The sequence below is a fragment of the Ciona robusta genome, chromosome 7 (assembly GCF_009617815.1).
Source record: "Ciona robusta chromosome 7, ASM961781v2".
Lineage (NCBI taxonomy): Eukaryota > Metazoa > Chordata > Ascidiacea > Phlebobranchia > Cionidae > Ciona > Ciona robusta.
Window position 1 is genome coordinate 4,436,609 of NC_143241.1, and position 20,178 is coordinate 4,456,786.

The window sequence follows — 20,178 nt, forward strand, 5'->3', positions numbered from 1 at the left end:
CCAAGTAGCTAAAACCATCTACGTGATGTTTGATATGTCCATAAAAAGTAACAAATATTTCGATTTCAGTGTTTCCTGACAATTGTGACACGTATTATGGACCACACAGTGTGGAATGTCTTACCACCATTTGGGAATGGAAAGGTTGTTTAAGTGAAGGAACAAAAGCTCCAGTTAAATTGGAAGCAAATGAAACAGAGGCATTGGATTTGCTGACTATTAGGTATGTAAATTTTTATTGTAAGCATTGTTTTTTATATGCTCTTTTTAATATAGAGGGATATTAAACAAATTTGATCTGGTTCGAATGGAAGCTGATGGTGGTGACAAGGATAAAGGATTGGAATGTTATGGAATTGGTTTGTACATTATTACCACCGTTGCTATTGGTGGATGTTGTCCTACTATTGTATTACCTTTCAGTTTATCCTGAGAATTGTGATTCCTATCACGGACCTCACTCCACTGATTGTCTGATCTCAATCTGGAAAAAAGTGGATTGCAAAGTCGAAGGTTATAGGTATCCCGATAACCTTACCACTATTGATCGTGATTCTTTGAAAACATCAAATCTGGCGTGAGTTTAATTTTTACAAAAAAAAACAACATTCTTAATTTTTTTACATAGAACTGTAAGAGAAAACATGGAAAGTGTGAAATCAGCAGCAGATGGTGGAAATGATGATCATCAGTTAAATTGTTATGGAATTGGTGAGCTAAACTATTGTCTTTAAGTGTAATATCTAGAATTTGTGCTTAAAACTTCATATAATTTTTTTTTTCTTCAGTATTTCCAGATAATTGTGACACGTATTATGGACCACACAGTGTGGAATGTCTTACCACTATCTGGAAATGGAAAGGTTGTTTAGGTGAAGGAACAAAAGCTCCAGTTAAATTAGAAACAAATGAAACAGAGGCCTTGGATTTACTGACTGTAGAGTATGTAAACATTGAGTGTTATTTTTACAAGTTTCTGTATGTTCTATTCTAAATACAGACAAGTTTTGAATAATTTTGAATTAGTCCAAGTTGAAGCTCACGGTGGAAATAAAGTTAAAGGATTGGAATGTTACGGAATTGGTTTGTACAATGTTTATAGCACTTCTATTGATGCAAGTAATCCTACTATTGCATTTCGTTTTAGTATATCCTGAAAATTGTCATTCATATCACGGACCTCATTCCATCAATTGTCTTATTACAATTTGGAAGAAGTGGATTGCAAAGTCAAAGGTTACAGATATCCTGGCAATCTAACAACCGCTGATGCAGATGCCATGAAAGCATTGAATTTAACGTATGTTTTTTTTTAATGAAAATTTAATTTAATTCAGTTCAATGTATTCTTTATGTTTAACTTGTTTGTTTTTATACGAATATGGTGTAAGCATTGTGAATGTGAACGTATAAAATATATTGCTTTTCTTAGAGCAATAAGAGAAAACATGAAAAGTGTAAAATTAGCAGCAGATGGTGGAAATGATGATCATCAATTGAACTGTTATGGCTATGGTAAGTTAGTTTTGTGTTTATTAAGTTCTATCTTTGGGGACGTTAAGTAATCATTGAGTTCTTGTTGTTGCTTCCTAAAACAAGTTGTTATAGACTAGTTATAATTTATAATTTATTCCTTTAGGGACGAGTACAGTTGGTAAAAGTTTAGTATCTATATAATTTGTATTCTGCACATTATCAAGGTTTTAACGTCATTCTGTCAAAGAAAAGTGGTTTTATTTGATATCTATGTTAATCTGTGGCTTTCAGTAAATTGCAATTTTAGATACCTCAGCTGTTTTTTTCATTTTTTTTGGTATTATGTAGCATTTTTTACATAGTTTATGTTTTTTTGTGTATTATTCAATTTTGTTTGGTTATAAGTCAAGTATTTGATTTTGCTGAGGCCAGTAATCAATTCAATTAAACCCCTTAGTTGGGTGGAAAACAAACAAGGAATCCACTTTTCAATAGATTTTTATATTTTGCTTAAAAACCCAAATTACACTGAACCACAGGTTCTCTGAAAATGTCATTAAAAATGTTTTGACTCCATAAAGAAATCAAAATCCAGTCTTCTAATAAAATTCCTAAAGAACTGATTGAATATTTTAAGCTTGTACAAACACCTGTGTCGCTGAAATCAGATATTTATTTTTTATAATTTTTAATAGTATGTTCATTAGAAATATTGTTGTTTTCAGTATTACCTGAAAATTGTACCACATACCATGGACCACACAGTGTGGAATGTCTTACAACTATCTGGGAATCAAAGGGTTGTTTAAGTGAAGGCACAAAAGCTCCAGTTAAACTAGATACTCCTGAGAAAGATATATTAGATTTGCTTAACGTTAAGTATGTTTTATGTCATGCTGCATTGAATTACAATATGATGTTATTTTTGTATTTACATTTATAGTGAAGTTTTGGATAATTTTGAAACTGTTCAAATGAAAGCAGCAAGTGGGGATGATGATAAAGAATTGGAATGTTATGGACTTGGTTTGTTTTTATATTTAGCTTTGCTAACGCTAACTAATGCACTACAATCTTTTTAGTTTTTCCTGAGAATTGCACTTCATATCACGGACCTCACTCTATTAATTGTCTCATCACAATCTGGGAAGAAGTGGATTGCAAAGTCAAAGGTTACAGATATCCCGGCAACCTTACAACTGCTGATGCTAATGCTTTGAAATCTTTTAATTTGAGGTAGGTTACTTGCAGGTCAGATGCTCTATTACTCTATTTTTTTACATAGAGCAATAAGGGAAAACATGGAAGGTGTAAAGTCAGCAGCTGATAGTGGATCTGATGATCATCAGTTGAATTGTTATGGTTTAGGTATGACAAATTTTAAGTTATTTTTTTATTTTAGTTTGCAGTTACCCATCATGTGTTTTATTGTCTTCGTATCTTCAGCTCCTGTAAATTAGGTATTGGTAATACACTATGTGTAATTTTTTTAGTGTTTCCTGAAAATTGTAGCACATACTACGGCCCGCATAGTTTGGAATGTCTTACAACTATCTGGGAATCCAAAGGTTGCGTAGGTGAAGGCACAAAAGCTCCTGTTAAGTTAACAACCATCGAAAGAGACATCACAAATTTGCTCAATGTTGGGTAAGTATAACTTGTGCTACAAAATATTGTTAAACAACATAGCAAGTTTGTATTTCAGTATGTAAAATTATTCTCTAACATGTAGTGAGGTTTTGGATAATTATAAAACGATTCGAATGGAAGCTGATGGTGGTGACAAAGATAAAGGATTGGAATGTTATGGACTAAGTTTGTATTTGTTTTAATATACTTTTGAAAAGGGTATAAAAGTCGTTAGTTTGCAGTTTTTCCGGAGAATTGCACTTCATATCATGGACCTCATTCTCTTGATTGTCTTATAACAATCTGGGAAGAAGTGGATTGCAAAGTCAAAGGTTATAGATACCCTGGCAATCTAACAAGTGCAGATGCTATTGCTTTAAAAAACTCGGCTTTGCGGTGAGTTGACCTTATTATGGAAAAATAAAAATGCAATAAAAGTCAATTTATATTCTGTTGTTAGCGAAGTTGTACAACACCACACAACCCTGTTGTGCAACACCTTTTTCATAAATATGTCAACGCATCAAGGCGTCTCCATGCAGAATTTTAGAATCAATTGTACTGCAGAACCATTCTGTTTTATGTTGGTGTAGTCCTTGTCAAAGACTTGGCCCATTAACCTAATACACCAAAGCCTATTTAAGTCTATCAAGCAACCAGTGCAACTCTGTCTTGGACACCTTCCGCAATACAGTTTCCAACACACAGGTCACCAACTTCAACCAGAACACTCCTCTTGTTATGGCTCAAGTCTGGTTGCAGTGTCTTTAACTAATTCCCACAACTCATGTCATAGGCTACTCTTCTCAATTTTACAACACTGCATCACAGTCAGATGTGTATTTCACATCATCTTTATCTTTCGCTTATCACATTTTTATTAAGTATCTTGTCAAGCACACAACATGGTTTTAGTGAAGTATCTTGCCCAAGAACACATTATGGTATAAGGGTAAAGCGTCGTATATAGTACTCAATGCAAATGGTGCATTATTTTTAAAACAAAATGTGCTTGCTTGTGGAGAATATTTAAACTGTGTGTCTTTTGTGATTAGACCTACATTTAAGCCTCGGCACCAGACATTACATGACCATACAACAAACACAGTTTTTATCTTGATTTATTGCTTTTAATAATTTCAGTGCTATAAAAACAAACATGGAAGGTGTAAAATCAGCAGCTGATGGTGGAAATGATGATCACCAATTAAACTGTTATGGTTTAGGTAAATAGGACTCTACATTTAGTTTTATAAATACACCTAAACAATATGGTATATATCTGTAATTAAATGGTATACTTAAATTTTGGTTTAAACCTTTTATTAATTCTAATATGTCTGATTTTATAATAAACTATTTCAGTATTTCCTGAAAACTGTACCACATACCATGGACCACACAGTGCAGAATGTATTACAACTATATGGGAATCAAAGGGTTGTTTAAGTGAAGGAACAAAAGCTCCAGATAAATTAGATACAGCTGACAAAGATGCTTTAAATTTGTTGAATGTTGAGTATGTAATGCTGTTTTTATTTTCAACAAACCCCACATAACTTAACTATAACACAGTAAGATTTTGGAAAATTTTGAGATGGTTCAAGCTGGTGCCTATGCTGGTGATGAAGTTAAACAATTAGAATGTTATGGACTTGGTTCGTATTTTGTTTGCATGACTTTGTCAGAAAAAAAAGTATCTTAATTAATATATTTCAGTTTATCCTGAGAATTGCACTTCATATCACGAACCCCACTCTATTGATTGTCTCATCACAATCTGGGAAGAAGTGGATTGCAAAGTCAAAGGTTATAGATATCCTGGCAACCTGACTATGTCTGAGTTTGATGCTATGCAAAAAAGGAATTTAAGGCAGGTTTTATTTTTGTAAATTGAATATAAGAAATAGTTGATATGTTAAATGGGGAACTGGGGTCAATTAAAATGTTTCTGTTAAAAACCCTACCATTAGGAAGTTAACAATGAATGAATGAATATTGTGCATTGTGCAGTAAAATTTTTTTTACAGATGCAGTATTACTTTTGAGCATTTAATTATTAAGATATTGGCACAATAAAATTATTAGTACGCCATTTCTCATTGTTAAGAGACTGGTTTACACTTATACAAGAAGGACTAATGACATCACGAAGTATAATAAAAGTAACAATAAATGGGACAGAATCTGAATAGAAAATCAAAGATTACGAAGTGTCTTTAATTTCTCTTTAACATAGTTACACTTGTACAGAGATATTACAGCAAACATGAAAAGTGTAAAATCAGCAGCTGATGGTGGAAATAATGATCATCAATTAAATTGTTATGGTTTAGGTAAACCATGATTTCTTTTTTTGTTGTTTTAATAATACTTTACAAAAAAAATGTGTTGGTTGAATTGTTTTGGCTTAGTTTAATAAACTAAAACTGTTGGTTGTTTTTCAAAGCAAATATATTTTAATCTTACCTTTAAATTTAGAAGCATTAAAGGTAATCAGAATTTTACTCCAATACGTATCTGAATTTTACTCAGATAGTGTAATTGATTTTTTATTACAGTATTTCCCGAAAATTGTGACACATACTACGGACCGCACAGTGTGCAATGCCTTACCACTATCTGGGAATCAAAAGGTTGTTTGAGTGAAGGAACCAAAGCTCCAGATAAATTAAACACAACTGAAAGAGGTGCTTTGGATTTGCTGAATGTTGGGTGAGTCTAAGTGTTGTTCAAAAATAAAACCCCTATAATAACAGTTTATTTTAATATTTCAAATGCAGTGAGGTTTTGGATAATTTTGAATTAGTTCAACTTGAAGCTGTTGAAGGCAATAAAAACAAAGAATTGGAATGTTATGGAATTGGTTTGTTTCTGTCTTTTTAAACATTTTTCAAGTAACTTTTATTATTCTGTTTCATTTTAGCTTTTCCTGAAAATTGTGATTCATTTTTTGGACCTCACTCTGTTGACTGTCTCATCACAATCTGGGAAGAAGTGGATTGCAAAGTCGAAGGTTTCAGACATCCCAACAATCTCACTACTGATGACACGCATACTTTAGAGCTGCTAAACCTGACGTAGGTATTTGCCCTTTCAGTTGGCACAACAATACAGCTTTCCCTTTTACTAATTTTAAGTGTAATATACGCAGAGCAATAAAAGAAAACATGGAAACTGTAAAATCAGCAGCTGATGGTGGAAATGATTACCACCAGTTAAATTGTTACGGCCTGAGTAAGTTGATTTGTTTAAATTGTTAATAGTATTGCAAATGATTGTTTTTTCTGACATTTAAACACTTTTTTTTCAGTTTTTCCTGAAAACTGTGACACATACCATGGAGAACATATTGTTGAATGTCTTACAACAATTTGGTTGATGAAGGGTTGTTTAAGTGAAGGAACAAAAGCACCAGTTAAACTTGATCAGGCTGAACTACATAGTGTAGTTGTGTTGAATTTACAGTATGCATTTTTTTCGATTTTTTAATTTTGTTGTTTATATTTTACGACTACAGTGAAGTTTTCAACAAGTTTAAATTGGTTCAAATGAAAGCTGATGGTGGTGATGAAGATAAAGAACTAGAATGTTATGGACTTGGTTTGTGTTTGATTAATTACATTTTATAATACAATATATATATTGGTATCTAACGTTTTAGTGTTTCCAAATAATTGCAATTCTTACCACGGACGTCATTCCATTGAATGTCTCATCACCATCTGGGAAGAAGTGGATTGCAAGGTTCAAGGTTATAGATATCCTAACAACCTCACAACTACAAATTCACATACATTAGAATTTCGTAACTTAAGGTGATTGTGCTATAAATTATTTAATTTATTTGCAACCTTAATCCAATTACATTTTAATAGAGCTGTCAGAGAAAACATGAAAAGTGTTAAATCAGCGGCCGATGATGGAAATGATGATCATCAATTGAATTGTTATGGCTTAGGTGAGTAGGTCGATCTAAAACTGACATTTCCAGCTTTCCAATACTGCAACCCCCAATGAGGTTTTTTGTATTATTAATATGTTTGTGTCTCTTTTGTTGTTTATTTCAAAATTGTTAATAGCCCACATTGAAATATATCCAGCAAAGTATTTTTAGTAGCAATATACCTTTATCACATAGTGCAATAAAATAACTACAAAAAGAGATCGGGGCCCTGAATTGGGCCAATTCATTATAAAAAAATTGTTGATAAAGAAGATAAGCAGATTCGCTTACCTTTGTGCATCTTCGGGACTGTGATGTATTGTGGGACTGTGTAACTCCTTATGTTAGAAACACTGCTTTTACAAAAAATATACCTTTATCACATAGTGCAATAAAATAACTACAAAAAGAGATCGGGGCCCTGAATTGGGCCAATTCATTATAAAAAAATTGTTGATAAAGAAGATAAGCAGATTCGCTTACCTTTGTGCATCTTCGGGACTGTGATGTATTGTGGGACTGTGTAACTCCTTATGTTAGAAACACTGCTTTTACAAAAAAATGCTGTTGTAGATTTTTCTGTTTGTTTGTTTTTTGCAGTGTTCCCTGACAATTGTGATACATACTATGGACCACACAGTGTGGAATGCCTTACAACTATCTGGGAATGGAAAGGTTGTTTAGGTGACGGAGCAAAAGCTCCAGCTAAATTAAATGATACTGAACTGCATGATATAGATCTAAGGTTTGATTTGACTTCAAATTTTAAAAAATAAGGCTTGTTTTTTGTTTAACTTCTCCAATAATAGTGAAGTTTTACAAAAGTTTGAAACTATTCAAATGGAAGCTCATGGTGGTGACAAAGATAAAGGATTGGAATGTTATGGAATTGGTTTGTACATTATTAACAGCATTGCTATTGGTACTAATTTGCCTACTATTGTATTTCGTTTTAGTTTATCCCGAGAATTGTGATTCTTATCACGGACCTCACTTTTTTAATTGTCTCATCACAATATGGGAAGAAGTGGATTGCAAAGTCAAAGGTTACAAATATCCTGGCAATCTGACTATTCCAGAGTCAGAATCCTTAAAAATTTTGAACTTAAAGTAAGATGTTGTAAACTAAATAAACTGTGTATACTAAAGGATTTACAAATACAGATCTATAAAAGAAAACATGCAAGGCATAAAATCAGCAGCTGATGATGGAAATGATGATCATCAGTTAAACTGTTATGGAATTAGTGAGATTATTGTATTAATACTTTTTTTGTTTTTTTCCTATATTTTTCCTCGAATACCAATGTCTTAAACTATACTTTGAAATGGGAACTTACGTCTTTCTATTTTATCTGTGATCTTCTAACTGTGACAATAAATCCCCTGTGCAGTGTTTTTGGAAAAAAATGTTTTCCGAAAATATGCATGATTTTGCCAATATATGTTTAGCGTTTCCTGACAATTGTGATGCTTGTGTTTTAAATGGACCATTCACACCTTTATCTTATCTTATATGTTTAGTATTTCCCGACAATTGTGCCACATACTATGGACCACACAGTGTGGAATGTCTTACGACTATCTGGCAATCAAAAGGTTGTTTGAAGGAAGGAACCAAAGCTCCAGTTAAATTAAACACCACTGAAAAAAATGCTTTAGATTTGCTGAATGTTAAGTGAGTATGAATAAAATTGTCTTTATAAAGTTGATTTGTCTATTTTATTTACAGTGAGGTTATCAATAATTTTGAAACGGTTCAAGCAGAAGCTAATGGTGGTGATAAAGATAAAGAGTTGGAATGTTATGGTCTTGGTTTGTAACAACTTTAAATGTGATTACATTTTGTGATCTTCTGTAACTATTTTTAGCGTTTCCTAAAAATTGCACTTCATATCATGGACTTCACACTCTTGAATGCCTTATCACAATCTGGGAAGAAGTGGATTGCAAAACCAAAGGTTATAGATATCCTGGCAATCTTACAAGTGCAGATGCTGCATTACAAACCTTTAATTTACGGTAAATACTGTTTTTAATTCTTGCAAAAAAAAAAATTGTTTGTTATAGGCATGTAAGAGCAAACATGGAAGGTGTAAAATCGGCAGCTGATGCAGGAAATGATGATCATCAATTGAATTGTTATGGTTTAGGTTAGCTTGCTAAACATTATGATCATTTTAATATTTCTTAATAGAACCTAAACTTGGGCTAATCACGATTTTAAAGCTTGTTTGTTGAACTTGAGAAAAAAATTGTACTGTTAGCTTGGATTTAGATAAAGTTTTTTAAATATACTGAAACTGTCATTTTTTGTTCTTTGACCATTGTTGTGACCTTATCTGTAGCATTTGGCTAATAGGAGTTTAAATGCCAAAGTTTTTAATTTTGTTAAAGATCACATCTTATTCAGTATTTCCGGAAAATTGTACTACATACTACGGACCTCACAGTATGGAATGCTTTACAAATCTGTGGTATATAAATGGTTGTTTGGTTGAAGGAACAAAAGACCCGCTTAAATTGGATCAAGAAGAAAAAGAAGCCCTCGATTTATTATCTTTGGAGTAAGTTTAAATGTTAATGGTTTTAGGTTATTTTTTCATTGTGTAATATTTCAACTATAGTAACATATTGGACAATTTTGAAACAACGCGAATCACAGCGGAAAGTGGTGATGAAGAAAAGGGAATGGAATGTTATGGAATTGGTTTGTGTTTTTAAATGAATGTTACTAGAAAAGATAAGTATAGTTTATTATTATTTTTGATTGTGTGCTATTTTAGCTCTTCCCGATAATTGTGATTCTTACTATGGTCCACATAATCTTGAATGTCTCATTACAATCTGGGAAGAAGTGGATTGCAAGGTCATGGGTTGGAGATATCCTGGCAACCTTACAGTTTCTGATGCTGATACTTTAAGATCCTCAAACTTGAGGTATTCACTAATGCTTGCTAATATTATAACATCTCAAAACCATTTCACTTATTCACAGAGAAATAATACAAAACATGAAAAGTGTGAAATCAGCAGCGGATGATGGAAATGATGAGGATCAATTGAATTGTTATGGTTTAGGTAAGTTTGGTCTTCATTTCATTAATATATTAAGTTGTTTTTAACTGCAGGGCTATGTGGAGGTTCAGTTGGACATTTTTTGTTTATATAATAATAAAAAATTAACATATTTCATGTATACTAAGAATAACATTTTAACATAATGATTTGAGAGATTTCTTTAAATAATAAGTTGATTGTATATTAGTCTGTATATCAACAATATGACCAAAAAAAATAAATAAATAAAACTTCGTATTAAACAAAACTTAATGAAGTGTTACTTTGATTAAAAGTTCAAATTATAGGAACAAGGTGTACTAAAGGTGCAATTTATTTCACCACAGTGCGCCGTGTCCACTTTACATGATGTGGTCTGTAGTCACACACAAGAGCAGCCTGTCCAATCTACATAGTCTGGATTTTCTCTGAGAGCTTCTTCTGCCTTGCTGTGCATTAATAATTGACATTAGTAACTAAACATATATATTGCATTTTTTATTTCACGCACAGCATCGCTGGTGATTATCATAACAATAAAACGCTCTTTTACATTTAAAAGCACTCCACTTTCAGTTGTATAGTAGAGTGGTGGAACTTGGAACATTTAAGGGGTGTTCACATTACTTCCTTCATCGCTAGCGATACGAGCAACAAAATTTTGTTTAAAACAGTTTCTACTCTGCCGATAATTGCTAGCGTTGAACGGCTTTGGCCAAAAAGTAACAATTTTTCGCGTGAACTGTTTTGCTGTAAATTAAATCGTTTAGATAATTTTCGATTAAATATGAATGTGGAATATATTTTGTTAAATTTAGTGAAAAATTATTGAAAATAGCATTTGTTAAGGTGTTTTGCAATTTTTGTTAAGACCAACTTTAAAAAAAATGATTAAAACAGTGGAATATTACACGGACGTGTTTAATACACAATTACTTTGTATAAAAATGATGAAATAAAACCAAAATATATGAAATATAGAGGCAGATATAACATTAGCCAGTTACTTGACAAATTAGGCATTTGCGCTAATATTTTAAAAAGCCGTTGCCTGCTAAACGAAATTATACTTCTTGGGTATTTTCCTCTGTTTTATTTATCGCATGTTTACGTTGAAACGAAGTTAAATGTAATTTCCAACTTCTCACAGAACAGGATACCAGGAAGTTTTACATTTGCGTGTGAATCCTTTGTAGGCAAACACATCGGCCAACAATCGCTCTCTCCCATCGCCAGCGCTTTTACCGCTCGTAGTGTGAACCCGCCTAAAAGCACATAGTGCTCGATATTTGTCAAAATTTTTGGGTGATACCACGAATTGGTGCTATCATACTTTTATTAAATAACAACAGTAAATAAATATGCTAGAAAACACAAAAGGAATTTATCGATTCACGTCAAAATTTTTGGGTGATACCACGAATTGGTGCTATCATACTTTTATTAAATAACAACAGTAAATAAATATGCTAGAAAACACAAAAGGAATTTATCGAATCACACAACAAGTGTAATTTTACCAATTTAAAACACACACAGAGTAAGACTTGACAATTACAAATCCTTGTTCCATTTGATTAACAAATGATTTTATTATTACAAATATACAAAAATCCCACAAAACAATTTCACATGCTCTGCAAATGAAGTTTAAACTTCCTTTTCTTGCCCTATTGCTGTAGTTTTAACATTTTATAGAGGGCGCCATGGTTAAGGCAACGCTTATATATACACACGCTTGGACACAATCGCACTGACCAATCAGAATGTTCTGCCGTGTCACGGTTCATTGCAGTTACATATAAATATTTACATCAATTGTTTACGTAATAATGAATTATAGAATCAATGAAAATAGTATGGTTAGAGTCGGAAAAATGTTTAAACTTTATACTAAAATTCGAAGAGTGACGTTCGGAACGTTAACCTCAGCATTGTAGTTGGTCTTTTGGGAATCGGGAGCGTTGTTGGTTGGCACCACATTAAGCAGGTCTAATGTTTGATTATGTCTTAACTCAGATTTTGTGTAGTAAACATATTTTTTGCTAATCATACATAGATTTCGTTATGGACTCTTTTGTCAATAAATTAGAAGATACGATGGAACAAATTCTGGTAGAAATAAACATTACGGACCAAACTGCTAAAGCAAACTTTGATTGCAATATATGCTTAAAAAACTTTAATACAAAAAGAGGATTGCAGACACATCAAGCTAAAAAGCATTTCGTAACAACCGCTGCAACTGTTACGGATCTCCAATTGCAAAGCTTCTGGAAAACCGCACTGGAGGGAGCAATAAAGTATACACCACAACCAACAGAAGCAAAATTAACCCCACATTTGGCCTCCAAAATACTTCACGTCTGCAACTCAAACAGTTCACCTCAAGATTTCACGCAGTATTTCATGAAATTTCTTCACACAACAGACCTGAATGTGTTTAATAGAACAGTAATGATTGAACTTTTAACTATTATAATAAACCATAAAACTAAAAAATCTGTGCCCGAAACGTATACAAACATTGAAAATTTAACAGAATTGGAGCAGGAGGTATGTGTATATATAGGAGGCAGAGTTTTGCGAACTATTTATTACAAAACTGGATACCAGGAGTTGCTGAGTCTAAAAGGTCCAAGTTCAGTAACTTTTAAAAATTGCTGGGGTTTAAGTAATACAGGAAAGAACATTTTCACAGAAGCAGAAATTAAAGTAAAAAAAGAATTACAACAGAATGAAAAACTAGATTCAGTATTAATTGCAGAAGAGGTTATAGGAGAAGACAAGCATGGCTGTATTGAGCAATGGCTTACTTTAGAAGATTCAACACATAGTGTAGGAACCAGCATCATTGGAGCTTTGATTGAAAAGTACGTTCGTACAAGAGGACATTCTTTTGCCAGGCGTATAACACAGCTCTTTCAGTCCAGTTCTAATAAAATTGGAAAAGGCAGAACAGCATTACGTCAGAACTTAAATATTCGTAATTAGGAACTTAAATTATTTGTTGCTTTTCTCTAAAAATTAGATTATTTGTTGCTTTTAAATAGATTATTATTCACATTTAAGTGTTTTAAATAATTGCATATATATAATTTATGTTTTAGAATCTTTAGATCACTTCGTTTAATTCCAATTGCTTATAATTTTTTATAATGTCAAAACAATGTTGTATTCCAACTTGTCCCAGCAAGCGCCCAGGAGATTCTTTATATAAAGTGCCAGCTAAGAGGTTTGTCAAATCGGAACAGTTTGAATGGGCACAAAATTTGGAAAAAATTGTGTATGGAATGAGAGCAGATCAGGATATAAAAGAACTTTTCAAAAGAGACAGTGTAAAAATCTGCGAAAAGCACTTTCTTTCAGACGATTTTCTTATGGGTAAGTCATTAAATTGAATAAAGGTTTTTTAATCGGCCACATTTAACCACAATTTTAATCGGCCTTCGCTTTAGGTACATGTTCAAAACAACTTAAAGTTGGTGCATTGCCAACAGTAAATTTGCCAAAGACCACACCAGAACCAAAAAATAGAAAGGCACCATATATAAGAAAGCCATTACCAAAATATACCTCCTTCTCAAAGTTCAAATTAGATGTCAAAAAATATTGCAACGCTAATGAATTGGATTTTCAAGACAACCCCAACTGGATCTGCATTAAACAACCATCTTCATACGATCAACCTATTTATACAATTAATATAAAATCAAATTTTGAAAAAAATATTTTATATTATGGTTGGGCATGCTGCTGCATACAACTTCAATCATATGACTTGACAGCAGAGCATTTCAGAAATTTTATAACATGTATTAAAAGACAAAGAGTCTGTAATGGCATACCAAATGATATTTGCTTTACGAAAAGCTCCAGTGCAGAAGTTGTGGATCACAACGTAATCCAATCTTGCCAACCATTTCAGAATTCCTGTTCAAAAACCATATCCCTTGCAAGAAGGTACGCGTTTCCCATTTCATTACATAGCTGTAAATAAACATAACAAAAGGACATTTCCTCCATAACAAATATTTACTATTGAGCATAATATTTTTAAACATCAGATCAGTCAAATGTCAAATATTTGTTATGGAGGAAATGTCTAAAAGCAGTTGCAGTGAATGCACAAGAGTGACCTATCAACTCAATAAATGTAAAATGGCAAGAGAGAGTTATGAAAACAAGTACAAAAAGCTGCCTCTTCGTCGAGTGGATCCAAATACAGCAATTCCTTCACGTGTAAAAACTACAATCGTCCAAGCTAATTTAAGGCGAGTAATTTATTTAAAGAAATTTTATTTGTTTTATATCGAGATAAATAATTACAGAATTGAGAACCTACAATGTAAAGTAAGGGACATGTTAACCAGAACAGAACAGTTAGTCACTTTGACAGAAGAGGAAGGTGAAGATTTAAAAAGCTGTATGGCTGCAGGTTAACTTATAATTGAGGTTTTAAACTATATCGGTTAAACTTACTGTTTCGTTGTCTCACAGTTCGAAAATCCGGCAAGTTAGACACTTTTGGTAAAATCTTTTGGGATGAACAGCAAGTCCTTAACTCTGTAGAAAAAAGAAAAACCGTTATCACAGTGAGCTTATCAGGTATTAGAGCAAACATTCTTTTGGGCATGCATTAGTCATTACCTTAACACACTTAAACCAACAGATTTTGTTTGCTTTTGTATGCAAAAGGACCACAAGCTTACAGAATGTTACAGGATACAAGTTTGCTTATTTTGCCATCTCTGAGAACTTTGCGTCGTTACAGGTTCAATTGGACTTCCATTTTTGACAGTTAATAAACTCCTACTTTCTTCGCAGAAATGCACAAAAGCTAAAAGTTGGATTTGACTTAAACTACATTAAAAAATGTACCAACCTGGAAAAATAACTGATCACCGAAATCAGGTTGTGATCATCATTGATGAAATGAAAATCAAAGGTAGGTTAGGATTATACAACAACAGTAAATTTGATTGTAAAAGTCAAAATTTTAGAGGAACTAGTTTTCCAATCTAGCACAAACAAATTTCTTGGGTTTGTTGATCTGGGTGATCTATCAGCACCAAAAAGAAATGTTGCAACAAATGCGTTGGGCTTTTACGTTAAAGGTATAAAATGTCATTACATTATTCAAAGTATGCAGCTTTTATAAAGTAACAAAGACAGAAAAAAATATTTATCCAGGAATAACCAATTGCAACATATCAGCACTCATTGGCCATTTTGCAACAACCAACATCCAGGGATACCAGTTGGTTGCATTGTGCACCAAATTAATGAGTGCTCTTTATAATATTGGGAACTTATGGACACTTGCCATTATAGGTAAAAACCACAGTAAATGTACACAATTTTTAACTACCTTTAACTGTACATTTGTCCCATATTCTTGTTTAGGGGATGGATGTAATGCAAATAGAAGCATGTTCAGATTGCTGTCGGGAATCCCGTCAAATGCGGCACTTCAGCATGCTGCTCCACACCCTTTGGATTCTACAAAGTAAATATATATGATTTTTTTCAAAATCTCAAATAGTTAGCACTCAAGCCACTAGTTACTAATCTCAGTAAAAATAATATATATAAGCATTCCTATAATAATTGCAGAAAACTGTACTTCATAAGTGATCCAAGTCATCTTATAAAAACAGCCAGGAATAACCTATTAAGCAGTCGAGCTAGTTCCCTGAGCAGCAAATATTTATGGAATACAGAGGACATGGTTTGGTCAGACATCGAACAAATATATGAGGAAGAGTGCAGCACGGGGGCAGAATCACTGGTAGAATTACCAAAACTAACAATTCGACACATATATCCAAATTCATACGATAAAATGAAAGTAAATTTAGCTGCACAGGTACTATCAAATTCTGTTAGTGCAGCACTGAGGAAAAGAGGGAAAAGTGTAAGCGCTCAATATTGTAGTTTGTGGAACAAGTTTTTTGATATTGCCAATTCAAACCTACATCAAACAAACCCACTCAAAGCACCCTTCACACAAATCAACGACGAAAGGCTTAAATGGTTGGAGCAAGACTTTAATTCTTATTTTAAAGACTGGCAGTACAAGGTTTCTTTGCGCAAGAAGCAAAATGGTGAAACATTTAGCCTGCAAGAACAAAAAAAGATGCTAATTTCCACCACTACCCTTGAAGGGCTTTATATAACCAGCAGGTCACTAGTTGACATTAGCAGATTGTTACTAAAAAATGGAGCTGAATTTGTAATATTAAAACGTCTGTCCCAAGATGTATTGGAAGCCTATTTCGGACAAATTCGCGAACAAGGGGGAGGGTGCAGAAATCCCAATATGCAGCAGTTTGCCCAAAGGTCGAATGCTGTGAAGACAGCAAGAGGCATTAAACGGACATTTGCAGGAAACATTACCTGTCCGCTTTAAACTGTTCAGCAGCAGTTATACCTTTCTTTTGTTAAGTTAAAGCACGTGTAAGGTTTATGTATATATATATATAATTTTGATTAATCTGTTATTGTTTTTTTGTTATTACACAAAACTTTTGAAACTTGTTCACTTGGTGCCAATTATATAATAACAACACAGACCTAAGCTATCGATCACCTGTATCTGCTGGGGCACAGAAATTCATCTTTTATTCATGCATCCTCGCAAACACCACGACGCGGATAACAAGCTGAGAGGTCCTTCGCACACACGCGACAGTAGCAGAAAGAGGATTTAAAGCGGTTCATTCTACCAACCACGTGCAAATGTTCATAGAAATGTTTTATAACTTGATTACTAGTTACTTCATAGAAAGCTTATTACTTTTTTATAAATGTTTTATTAATGTTTTATTTACCAAAATATACTAAAATATATGGACAAATTGTAATGGTTAAATTGCCCCTTTTGTAACTGCAACGAAGCGTGACGCGGCAGACTCTCCTGATTGTTTACTCCTCTTCAGGAGAAAGAAAGAAACAAAGACGAAGAAAAGAGTGTCCAAGCGTGTATATATATAAGCGTTGGTTAAGGCATAAAATAGCTTATGTTTACCATATCAAGCATATTTTTGCGAACAATATATAAAAATAACCATATTAAATGACTAAAATGTCACCAGTACAAGTTTTTTTAAAAATAACTAAAAAAAGTGTGTTATTTTGGGCACAAGTTAGCCTTTCACATAACAATGGGTTGGCCCCACAGATATAATATAAACATATCTGTGGTCGGACCCAAAGTTAGTATAGACCAAGTTAGGAAACGGATTGTAAAACAACGAGTCTTGTTATCCATTGTCTTGCGTCTATGACGTCATAGTCGCCACCATTACGGAGCCCACAGCATAGCATTTTATCATTGCTGGGTGCTGTTTTTCGTTTAAATTTTGCGATTTTTTAAAAACCAAGCACTTCTGCGCGTAAAAATGGCTTTCTACTAATGTTATATCTTATCACAATAATAAACCTCACAAAAATAATCAACTTTTATTGAACACTCAATCAATTAAAGAGTAAAAAAAAACAGAAAATATCAAGTTTACTAACCAAAAACATAAAAGAACATGTTTAAAATATAAAAATACAAACAAAAACGCATAACATTACCATAAACTGGTGTATCTACCTGCAGTTTTGCATGTAAATTGCCGTGATTTTACTTTTTTGCTCACAAACTTAACACGTATAGGTACCCGGCAACGAAACTTTAGGTATCTGTGTAAAATTTGCCTAATATCAAAGTGACATTGAGGAAAACAATACTGAGTAACTATTTTTGGTCCTCTGCTTGAATTAGTACGTTACGGGTCTTTATGAAATCGGAAAACGCGAACACCTTATCTGCTAGTATCTAAGCAGTTTGGAGCTGCATGTCCGCTCATGTTGGATTAAAAAATGTAGTAAAGAATGGCTCTGTAGATTCGTAGGTATGATTATATACTGTTATGTAAACTAAGCAGATTGCTGCTAGTCTTAATCGCCAACGTAAAGTACCCTGTTAAACCACACTGTACGCTAAAAACCAGTCAAAATATTAATTTACTTCACATTAATTCCTAGATTTAATATTATATAACAAGATTTATATTAGAAATTATATTTTAAATGTTAAAACAACCGCTATACGTGTTTTCTAGCTTTGTATTGCTTACAAGAACCAAATAAACACACGCCGACCATGCATTTGTATAGGCGATTCACGCTCTGTGTCCTCCGTAATGGCGGACACGAGCGCCGTTTCCTAACTTGGTCTATACTAACTTTGGTCGGACCATGGACCTGTGCTGTTATCTTTGATGACTTCTTGTCGGTGGACGTTTCTCGCATCTTTTTAGATTGGACAGTTTTTATATTAAACACCTGTTGAACCAGAAGCATTGACGCGCGAAACTATTGCCAATCTTAAAAAAAAACGATTTGTTTTTATGGGTATTGGGTATTGGGACGAGCGACCTTCCTCTTATCTTGTTTTTGCAGACAGCAAATTTCAAAAAATCGCGCTCTTTGATTGGTTGTTTTTTTAGTTTATTTCAAGTTCGCGGATTCCGTTTATATAGATCCGCTAATCTACTGTAATCTGATTTTTATTTTTACCCTTTCGTAACTTATGGAAGAATGCTTACGAATATACTTACAGTGTTGTTATTCAGTTTTTGTAAGTACACGCTCGCTATGTTTATTACTTTTAGTTGCGTAAACTTAGCTTGTTTCTAGACTTAAAGCTCTGAAAACTTATCTTTGGGTATTTGTTTTCATTTTGTACGTTGTTTGTGTTTATAGTTGCAATTACTAAACGGCGGTTCATTTTATTTACAGATACAACACATCGCTATGTCAATGGATGTAAGTATACAGGCCTTGGAAAGAATGGCCTTTAGAAATTACATGGGACTATACAAAGAAGACGGAAAAATTTTTCCGCTAGAGGCGGTAATTATTTAAATTAAAAAATACGAAAAAACGAACAAAACAGCACTACAAAGTGTTAATAAGTGTAAAACAAATTAATTAAATAATAAAAATACCTTTCCAAATACATAAAACACTAGTAAGAACATATTTCCCACATTAGATCGGTTATATACGCTCTTTCGTTATGATTACTGTTGTCAAGTCTGTGGTGTAGCGGTTTGCGTGCGGTCGTAAACTCTCTTTGTTTCATTTTTACCGGGTTCGAGTCCCGCACAGTGGAATACTTTTTTTTATCTTTTTTTTTCAAGTTTTTTTGTTTGACGAGTTTGGGGTTAGGAGTTAGGGGTTAGGGGTTAGGGGTTAGGGGTTAGGGGTTAGGGGTTAGTGTTAGGGGTTAGGGGTTTATATCTTATGTGTATAAACCGTGAAACTAACTGCTCCCCATAAAATAGAGAAACGAATTTGTCATCGCCTCCTAGCGGAAAATTTTTTCCGTCTTCTTTGTATAGCTCCATGTTTAGAAATTAACTTTTAATCTGGCCTATTAATTTAAAATTAGTGCACTATTAAGCATATTGTCTTTAAGACTCTTTATTAAAATTAAAGAGTCTTTAATTTATAATATTAGTGTATTTTCAAACTTCATAGATGTAGAGCTGATTAATGGAATAATGTATGAAGTGGTCACTGATTCTAAAAACTTTGATGATGCTGAAGCTTACTGCAGAGGTTTAGATGGACTACTGTTGTATACGGTAAAACTGTATTTGCCAGTTAAAATCTGTAAACTACATTAAAACAGTAAAGTTTGTTTGATTAATTTACCTTTCATCAAAATGAACACTTAGTTTTACTACAACTTTTATTCAAAACATTATTTGGCACTAGTAAAGAATGGTAACACTGCTGCTGGTGACCAGTAAAAATTTTGATCTCAAAATGTTCCTTATGTCTCCCTGATACTCGCTGTATAATTTAAAAAAAATAAAACTCGGGCATTCATATCGAAAATTAACTTTGAAAATGCGCGAAATCGTTCTGCGTCACCGTATTTTCCACACAAGCAGTCAAAGGTTAGATTATTACGTTATAGAATGCTTATTACCACCTTTGATTTCTACGTTACAGATTACGTAATTTGTTAGGTTTTTTGGGATATAGGGGTTAAAAGTAGAGAT

General features: G+C 33.1%; 3 protein-coding genes and 1 long non-coding RNA gene across 12 annotated transcripts in view; 3 read left to right on the forward strand and 1 right to left on the reverse strand.

Annotated features, from left to right (window-relative positions):
* The window catches only part of LOC149733976 (uncharacterized), a 29,003-nt gene extending 27,831 nt beyond the window's left edge, over positions 1-1,172 (forward strand). Inside the window, exons 80-84 of the mRNA XM_089880762.1 lie at positions 70-223; positions 277-359; positions 424-577; positions 629-711; positions 789-1,172. Coding sequence (XP_089736888.1) covers positions 70-223; positions 277-359; positions 424-577; positions 629-711; positions 789-994 — 680 coding nt within the window. The 3' untranslated portion in view covers positions 995-1,172. The remainder of the gene's footprint in view (positions 1-69; positions 224-276; positions 360-423; positions 578-628; positions 712-788) is intronic.
* A 44-nt stretch (positions 1,173-1,216) lies between these two features.
* Positions 1,217-14,491, forward strand: LOC149733977 (uncharacterized). Of its 9 annotated transcripts, none has more exons than XR_016385255.1 (36): positions 1,217-1,300; positions 1,433-1,515; positions 2,202-2,355; positions 2,420-2,502; positions 2,559-2,712; positions 2,762-2,844; positions 2,970-3,123; positions 3,209-3,291; positions 3,348-3,501; positions 4,249-4,331; positions 4,471-4,624; positions 4,681-4,763; positions 4,825-4,978; positions 5,359-5,441; positions 5,667-5,820; positions 5,889-5,971; positions 6,032-6,185; positions 6,260-6,342; positions 6,419-6,572; positions 6,626-6,708; positions 6,770-6,923; positions 6,984-7,066; positions 7,652-7,796; positions 7,861-7,943; positions 8,008-8,161; positions 8,216-8,298; positions 8,576-8,729; positions 8,784-8,866; positions 8,923-9,073; positions 9,122-9,204; positions 9,465-9,618; positions 9,679-9,761; positions 9,838-9,991; positions 10,050-10,132; positions 10,459-13,495; positions 13,570-14,491. XR_016385255.1 is itself a non-coding variant. In XM_089880698.1 (35 exons), exons 1-35 carry the CDS (start codon positions 1,281-1,283, stop codon positions 10,479-10,481), a joined length of 3,906 nt encoding a protein of 1,301 aa, XP_089736824.1. In that variant the 5' UTR covers positions 1,217-1,280; the 3' UTR covers positions 10,482-14,491. The 9 variants fall into 9 exon arrangements, 4 of the variants coding, with proteins under 4 accessions (XP_089736824.1, XP_089736825.1, XP_089736826.1 ...); XR_016385256.1 differs by having other exon boundaries at positions 10,459-12,101; positions 12,171-14,491; XM_089880698.1 differs by having other exon boundaries at positions 10,459-14,491.
* A 96-nt stretch (positions 14,492-14,587) lies between these two features.
* Positions 14,588-16,844, reverse strand: LOC149733978 (uncharacterized). The gene is made up of 4 exons (XR_016385267.1): positions 16,704-16,844; positions 15,483-15,613; positions 14,762-14,951; positions 14,588-14,677 (listed from the first exon to the last, which is right to left on the reverse strand). It is a non-coding gene; the product is annotated as an uncharacterized LOC149733978 (long non-coding RNA).
* Positions 16,845-17,313: 469 nt separating this feature from the next.
* Positions 17,314-20,178, forward strand: part of LOC149733979 (uncharacterized) — a 51,609-nt gene continuing 48,744 nt past the window's right edge. The window contains exons 1-3 of the mRNA XM_089880696.1: positions 17,314-18,743; positions 18,905-18,931; positions 19,649-19,755. Of these exons, the coding sequence (XP_089736822.1) occupies positions 18,704-18,743; positions 18,905-18,931; positions 19,649-19,755 (174 nt within the window). The 5' untranslated portion in view covers positions 17,314-18,703. The remainder of the gene's footprint in view (positions 18,744-18,904; positions 18,932-19,648; positions 19,756-20,178) is intronic.

Coding starts and splice junctions, on each gene's coding strand:
- LOC149733977 (XM_089880698.1), top strand. CDS start 1,281: ATGAAAGCATTGAATTTAAC. Junction 2,713..2,761: donor TTGAAATCTTTTAATTTGAG/GTAGGTTACTTG, acceptor TTTTTTACATAG/AGCAATAAGGGAAAACATGG. Junction 4,625..4,680: donor TTAAATTTGTTGAATGTTGA/GTATGTAATGCT, acceptor ACTATAACACAG/TAAGATTTTGGAAAATTTTG.